Source organism: Gracilinanus agilis, chromosome 4 (assembly GCF_016433145.1).
Source record: "Gracilinanus agilis isolate LMUSP501 chromosome 4, AgileGrace, whole genome shotgun sequence".
In the NCBI taxonomy this organism is placed as follows: domain Eukaryota; kingdom Metazoa; phylum Chordata; class Mammalia; order Didelphimorphia; family Didelphidae; genus Gracilinanus; species Gracilinanus agilis.
The window spans coordinates 411,594,024-411,602,417 of record NC_058133.1 but is presented as its reverse complement, the minus strand read 5'-3'; the positions used below and the strand labels follow the sequence as shown (position 1 = coordinate 411,602,417).

Below are 8,394 nucleotides of genomic sequence, written 5' to 3'. Positions count from 1 at the left end.
CCAGGAAGAGGAGAGGTTTGGGAATCATAACAGCCCCCCAAAAAGGAGTCGTGCTGCCGCTGCCGGCCAGGCCATGCTGCCTCTGGCAGCTGCTCCACGGGCCGGGGTGGTGGCTTGGGCCGCGGTGCAGAAGAGCCCCTCAGGCGCAGTCCACTGAACCTGGAGTGGACTGGCTGAAGCGAAGAGGGACTGTGGAGAGCAAGGGTTACAGCATTTCGCTTGCATCCTCGGTGCCTGCTTTCCCCTTTTCCTTCGGCTCCATCCACCTTTGCTCCTCTTAGGTTCTGTCCCGAGAGACCCGGGCGGCTTCGCACGCAGCCTCCGTGCTTCCCCCATCCCCCTGGGCCTGCAGCCATGGCCTGGACGCTCCCCGGCAGCAGGACGCGGGGCCAGCAAGTGCGGCTGCTGGGGCTACCCCTGCTGCTTGGTGTGTGGCTGCTGGGCCAAGCAGCCGACGGACAGCGCTCCGCGCCGCTAGCGGAGCTGCGCTCCTCTATCTCGGGCGTGGAGGAGCTCCTGGAGGAGTTCCGCAAGCAGCTGCAGCAGGAGCCACCGGGACGGGAGCCGGAGGAGAGCGACAGCAATCGCGAACTGCCCCAGCAGCGTGCGAGGTCGGAAGCCGGCTGTCCTGGAGGGGGCTACACTGTTAAGCCCGACTCCATCATCCGCACCAAGGACTCCCTTGGTGCAGGGGCCACCTTCCTGACGGCGCCCGCCGCAGTACGGGACTGGCAACAATGCGTGGCCGCCTGCTGTGCCGAGCCCCTCTGCACTGTGGCGGTGGTGGAGCTGCCCCAGCCCCAGGCCACCAGCGACCTCAATTGCTACCTTTTCAACTGTACCTACCGGGGCCGCAATGTCTGCAAATTCTCGCTGCACCAGGGCTATAACAGCTACAGCCTGAGCCTGGCCGCCGAGAACCACCGCAACACCACCTCCCGCCCCGGTGGGCCCCCAGGAGGGGGCAGAGGCAGGCCGGCTGCTCCTACCGGGCCCCGGAAAAAACCGCTGCAAAGCTACACTCTAGCTGCCGAAGCCGCCTCCGCAGCCTCATCTCCACCCCAGGGTAAGGGCACCTCTGCTAAGAGCCTCGGGCATTTCGTTCTCTTCCTTCCATGGGCATCACTTCTCCGTTATCTGTGGTAGGGTTAGGGGACACAGCTTGATACTTTTCCGCTAGCCTCGTCTGTCGGGTCCTTTCGCTTCCCGTACCGGGAGCCTCTCACTGCCATCAAAGTAAGCAGAGGCGGAATGGCCGTGGGGATACATAGCCAGCTCAGAAAGTGAACAGAGGTGTGTTTTGTTTTTTGTTTTGTTTCCCATTAGGCTCCCTCTAAGTGATTAATAGTTGTCCATTCAGAGAGAAGTTCGAGGATTTCCCATCATTACTGTGGTTTCAGTGAGACCCTGAGTGGGGACTAGCAAATAGCAAACCAGCTGGTCCTGGGTTTTGATGATGAAAGATTCAGGAGAGTTTAAAGAATGCAATTCGATTTAAAAGCGAAGCAGAGAAAAGCCAGGTTTAAAAACACACATACGATCCTGCTTTTATACTGAATGGTGCCTGTATGTTAGATAGGATATAGATGGAATCGCGGCAAATGCAAATTTAACTGAGCTGTCTTATATGATTACACCATTGCTTTTTTAAAATATGGCTCTCGTGACTCCACCTGTAATTGCTTCCAGCAGGGAAGGAAAACATGGACCTTATTTTGGAAATGGCCCTCCAGCTGTTATTCTTTTGATGAAGTAAAAGGACAGTACTTCAGGAAATAACAGTAGGAAATCACATGCCAGTTCTTTTAAAAATGAAACAACATAGCGGGGCAGCTGGGTAGCTCAGTGGAGTGAGAGTCAGGCCTAGAGACAGGAGGTCCTAGGTTCAAACCCGGCCTCAGCCACTTCCCAGCTGTGTGACCCTGGGCAAGTCACTTGACCCCCATTGCCCACCCTTACCAATCTTCCACCTATGAGACAATACACCGAAGTACAAGGGTTTAAAAAAAAAATGAAACAACATATCTTTAAATTTGCTACTAAATCTGTGGTTTTATTTCATGCACATTTTAGCATTTTCATTTTAGCTGTGAATAAGCATTAAGACACATATATGGGACTGTGCTGGAAGAAAAAATATTAGGCAGGGAATAAACCCATGACAATATTTTTACAAAAATAGGTTGTGTGAGTGAATTGAATCATAGTTTCTTCCTGCTGGGCCTCACACAAATCACAAAACAGAAGGCAACTCAGGAGAGTCCACTGAGAAGAGAAATGAAGACAGAAAAGAAAAATATTTTAAACAGAAATGTATCAGAGTTTCATCCCAGCCTTGATAGTTTAAGGAGGAAGGGAAATGTATCATAACTTAGGAGGATGGTCACAGTTTCACAGGATCATAGATCTGGAGGTGTAAAGGACTTAAGAGGCCATCTAGTTCAACCACCTTATTTTAAAGTTAAAGAAAGCTCAGAGATGCACTTGCCCAAAGTCACCCAGGTAACATGTGAACCTAGGTTGTTAGACCCCAATGCCAGTGTTCAACTCTCTGTGCCTTGCTGCTACCTTGTTGCTGGAAGGCACCTTGAGAAGTCACCTAACCCATCCCTCTGACTTTAAACATAAAACTTTTCTTTGCAGATAAGACTATTCTTCATTTCTGATAAATGCTATTCTATACTGTGCCTCTTTTATATTGTTCTTCGTTTTGTCTATTTTATAGTATTCTTCTCTCTGGGAATAGTAAATCTCGTCTATTTAAATATTTGTGCTCATATTTCTTATCTGTAGTCTAGTCTCATTTCAGTTAACAAATGTATAGCGAGTCCTCCTAGAACTTAGCTTTGTTTTATAATCCATTAATATTAATTTTTTACTCTTTTATGAAGTCTCAAAGTTTTGCTTTTAGTTTGGGGACTTAGAATCATATGGACTTAAAGGTTTAACAGTGCCTAGTGTTAGCCATGATTCCAGTGTCATAGCCCATTTTGGCATCTTTTGGTCATGCTTGCTTTCCTAACTGCACAATCGATTTGTAACTTTAGACATCCTTCTCAACAGCCAAGTTGATTTTACTAAAGCACAGTCTGATTATATCACTCCCCCACTCAAGTCATCTCAGTGACTCACTCTCACCAAGAGGGTAAAATGCAAACTCCTCTGTTTGGCATTTAAAGCCTTTTACCATATGGTTCCTGTGGGGCAGCTAGGTAGCATAGTGCATAGAGTGTTGGAACTAGAGTCAGGAAGACATCTTCCTGAGTTCAAATCTGCTCTCAGAAACTACCTGTATGACCATGGACAAGTCACTTTACCCGGTTTGCCTCAGTTTCCTCAACTATCAAATGAGCTAGAAAAGGAAATGGCAAACCATTCTAGTACCTTTGCCTAGAAAACCCAAGTGGAATCAGAAAGAGTCAGACACGATTGAATAACAACCAAATGGCTCCAACCCACCTTTCCACACTTCTTCCATATCACTCTCCTTCCTGAACTGTGTGTTCCAGGCAAAGTGGCCAACTTGTTGTTTCCTATATATATCGTTCCAACTCTTTCCTCTGCATTTTTAAGCAAGCTTTTCTCTCATGCCTCGAATGCATAACCTTCTCATCTCTGCTTCACAGAATCTCTCCCTCCCTTCAAACAGTTCACGTGCCACTTCCTACAGGAAGCCTATCTTGAATCCAACTCACTCACCCTGTTGCTAATACTCTTCTTTCAGGAAATTATTATAAATACATACACACACAAACGTATGTATGTGTATATAAAACCCTTACCTTCTGTCTTAGAATTGATACTAAATATTGATTCTAAAGCAGAAGAGAGGTAAGGGCTAGGCAATTGGTGTTAAATGACTTGCCCAGGATTACACAGCTAGGAAATGTCCAAAGCCAGATTTGAACCCTGTGCCTCCCATCTCTAGACCTGGCTCTCTATCCACTGAGCTACCAAGCTGCCCCTTTATATTTTGCAATAAATTTTTTGCTCCATATCCCCAACAATTCGAGCTCCTCAAGTGCAAAGACCATTTCAGGGTTTCTTTGTTTACTTGTATCCTCAGCGGCTAGCATAGTGACTGGCACTTAGTAGGTGCTTAATAAAAGCTTATTGAATTGAATCAATTGAATAATACCCTGCTCCCCCTTCCTTTTGTGCTGTCCTTACCACACCTCATCTTCCTATATCTTGCATTTATGCTGTTTAATTTTCTTTCCCTTATATCCTATGCTCTATTTATCTCCTTTGGATTTTTTTTCTATTTGTTTTATTTATAAGGACTTCTAGCTTTCTCTTAAGATAATAGTTGGCCTTTCTTTTCTTGAAATTCTGAACTCTTGTCATCTTTATAATTTCTTTCTCCAAGGTTGCCTTCTTGCTTTAGTTACTTAACTAATCCTTTCCTTTGGTAAACATTTGTAAATATCAGAAAATTTGCCTGCTATGTTGTGCACAGTGACAGTAAATCCCTTAATCTCTCTGGGTCTGTTTTTTCATCTATAAAATGAAGGGGTGGGATTTTATTGCTATAAGTGAACCCTTACCTTCCATCTTGGAGTCAATACTGTATAAAATGAAGGGGTGGGATTTTATTGCTATAAGTGAACCCTTACATTCCATCTTGGAGTCAATACTGTGTATTGGCTCCAAGGCAGAAAAGTGGTAAGGGGGGTGTCAAGTGACTTGCCCAGGGTCACACAGCTGGGAAGTGTCTGAGGTCGGATTTGAACTTAGGGACTCCCATCTCTAGGCCTGGCTCTCAATCTACTGAGCTACCCAGCTGCCCCCTCTAGCTCTAAATCTTGAGAACGTGGTCTGTAGGTCCATTAACGACTTGCTACTCTAACTGACATAATGGTAACTACCAGTAGGCTGGTTTGGCTTTGTGGCTTTGCTAAATTGCCCACAGCTTTAGTATACACAAACTATGTTAATCTTCATCCAAAAGGTCATTTTTCTTTTTCTCATTAGAGATTCATTCTGGCTAATCTTTCCTTTTATTTTTTAACTGTGAAATAAGTGCATTTATCTTTAATATATAAAACCTTCAAATATTAGAGCAAAAAGGATTCTTAAAGATTACCTAATTCCACTTTCTCATTTTACATATTAATAGCTTTAAGCAAAGAAGGGTTAAGGCTACTTTCCCAGGGCCTCACAATTAGTGGCAGAATGGGGGCTGGAATCCATATCCCCAGGCTTCTAGTCCATTATGGTATTACTACACTAAATTACCTGTCTTTCCAAAACTTTCCATTTCTCCTAAATAATCTGTACACCTCCAGTCAGAGAATATCATCACATCTCAATGAGATCAACTCTAGTAGAGCTGTCATCTTCCACAGCACATACAGACCAATTTACAAACACTTGACTTTATCATATGATCCTTGCTAGAGCCCCCATTCAGAACATTGAGGAATGAGTTACTAGAGAGGTGTTATTTCTCATGCAGATGTACAGATATAGAGAAATACCTTCCAGGTCAGGAAAGAAATAACCAAAAATTACTTTCTGAGATAAAAGAGGAGGATATAGAGCTAGAAACTGACAAGCCTGAAGTTTGTAAGGTATAAATAATCTCCTTTCAATTTTTTGAACATAACTGATGACAAACTACTCTTTAAGTTTGTATTTGTAATTCTGGGGAGGAGGCAGTTAAATGGAGAGATTTTTCCTTCTGGGGAGAAGAGTGTAGATACCATACGTAAAACTTTCTTTTCTGAAAAGGAATAATTTTAAGTTCATAGGAATCCATCCTCTGGAATATAAAAAGCATTAGAATTTTTAGGGGATGGGATGGAATCTACAGAACTAAAGCATCAATAAGAAGGATCTAGTTTCAAATTGCTTACCATCTCTGAGAGTGGGGAAACAACTTGGATCTTACAGTTCTGGAAAATGTATGTTGAAAATTTTTGTTACATATAATTAGGAAAATGAAATATTTTTGAAAATCAATTAAATAAGAAAGAAAAACTAAAGGATGAAAGAAGGATCTAGTTCTTAAAAGGGAATAGAGTGCTGGGCCTGAAATCAGGAAGACTCATCTTTCTGAGTTCAAATCTAGCCTCAGGCATTTACTAACTATATGACCCTGAGCAAGTCACTTAACCCTATTTACTTCCATTTCCTCTGGAAAACAAACTGGAGAAAGAAATGTCAAACCAGTATCTTTGCTAAGAAAACCCCAAAGGGGGTCATAAAGAGTCAGACATGACTGAACAACAAATGGAAGTCAAAGTCATATACATAGTACATATATATATATATACATATATATATATATTTCACTGAAGTTGATTGGGAGTAAACTCCTCCTATAAACTATTAAAATTTTGTGAAACTTTGTTTCAGTATCTTTTTTGTTTGTTATTGTATACAGGGGAAAGAACATTGGATCTGAAGCCTAAGAATCTGAGTTCAAATTCCAACCTATTATCTATTATCTGTGTGATCATAGGCAAGCCACTTAACCTATTTGGGTCTTTCTTTCTTCATCTGTAAAATGAATAGGTTGGGAGAGAGAGAGAGAGAGAGAGAGAGAGAGAGAGAGAGGAGCCTCTAAAGTCCCCTTCAGCTCCAAATCTATGATCCCACGATTCTGCCTCATAATTCAGAAGATAAGAATTCTAATATCTTAATTTGTTTGTTTCCTCTAACACACATTGGCTTCTTCATGATCCTGAACAAGTCACTTAATAAGTTAGTGTCTATTACTCTAAGCTTCAGAATAGACTGATTTGCATTGACAGAGGAGGATTTCTCAAGAGGAACTCCTTACTCCAATAAAATCAGTTGTCTTTTTTTTGTTTGTTTCCTTGTAACTAGTTTAAAAATCCAAGGAAATGATCTTCCATGTTTATTTCAGAGACAGCTAGGTAGCCAAGAAACTCTTCATTCCCACTTTGTCCCTTTCACCTTGGAGAATGAGGCAAAAGGGAACACAAGATCAAAAAAGGACGGATGATACTGTTAGTAAAGTGGGAGCAAACAAGGCAAGACCTATAATTCACAGAAAGTGGGATTACAGAGAGTGGACTATGACTGAGGAGTGTTTTAGCCCTACAACAAGAATGAAGGGATGGAGTGCTGTTATTCCTATTCAGCAGAGAAACTATACTATTTGATCTCATCCCTCCCTACCCCTTTGCCAGCAAAATGGGGGGAATATGTTCCTAGCGTGCCTACTTACAACCTGGAATGTGTCTTTCCATAGAAACAATATGGCTGTCAAGTATCTTTGAACAAGCACTCCTACTACAGAAATATAGTTTATTTTATTAAAATCCTTACCCACTGTTTTAAATCAATATAAATTTAGTTCCAAGACAGAAGAGAGGTAAGGAGTAGGCAAGTAACATTAAGTGATTTGCCCAGGTCACCTAGCAAGGAAGTATCTGAGGCCAGATTTTAATGCAGGACCTTCTGTCTCTTAGCCTGGCACTCTCTCCACTGAGCCACCTAGATACCCGTCTCACTTCCCCAGAGATATAATTTAAATGGGTGTTGGTGGGCCAGAATGAAAACTAAACCAACACTTAAAATATTGTGACCAGAACCCAATTTTCTTATAAAATAATCTGCTGTTGTTCAGTGAGTGTCATCACTGATGTTGTATCTCCATTCCTCCTTGGGATTTATTTGATAATCTTTATCAAGATTTCTTTTTTACTTCTTCCTAGAAGCTTTCCCTTTTTCAATAACTTTTGCATTATTCTTCTCTGATTTGTCCTATTCTCATCCACCCTATTTTAAAACTAGTTACCTTCATCTCTTTTTAATGGAAAGAAAACAGAATCAGACAAGTTAACAACCTTGAAAGCTACAAGATGATCTTATTATATACTTAAAAAGAAAAGCCACCTCTAGATAATAGAGACCTATAGTTTCATGTTTCATATTTTCCTGTTCTTCCATGTATATTGCAAATGTCCATTCTGTTGGTGCTTGTTAAAATTCAGGATGAAAACAAAAATTAATAAAAATTAAAACTAGTTAACCTCATGTTAAAGACATTCTTTTATGATTAAACTTTATCTCTTTTGAGCAGTCTCTCTTTCCAGAGACCAGTAGACACATGTAAAAACAGTTCTTGATCCTTACAAAGGCCCTTTTCACTAGGGCCAGGGGTTCTACACCTTTTTTATCATGGAACCTCTTGACAGACTGTTGAAACCTATGGACTCCTCAGAATGATTTTAAATGCATAAAATGAAATTTAGAGGATTACAAAGGAAACCAATTATATTAATATACAGTTATTCAAAAAAAAATTTACATTTCTTGAGGCAACTAGGTTGCTCCTAGAGCTAGGACTGACGTCAGGAGAACCAGGGTTCAGATCTGACCTCAGACACTTCCTAGCTATGTGACTATGGGCAAGTCACT

At 41.8% G+C, this 8,394-nt stretch overlaps 1 protein-coding gene across 1 annotated transcript in view; it reads left to right on the top strand.

Annotated features, from left to right (window-relative positions):
• The first annotated feature begins 354 nt into the window (after nucleotides 1-354).
• Nucleotides 355-8,394, top strand: part of LRP11 (LDL receptor related protein 11) — an 81,412-nt gene continuing 73,372 nt past the window's right edge. The window contains exon 1 of the mRNA XM_044675463.1: nucleotides 355-1,066. Within this exon, the coding sequence (XP_044531398.1) occupies nucleotides 355-1,066 (712 nt within the window). The remainder of the gene's footprint in view (nucleotides 1,067-8,394) is intronic.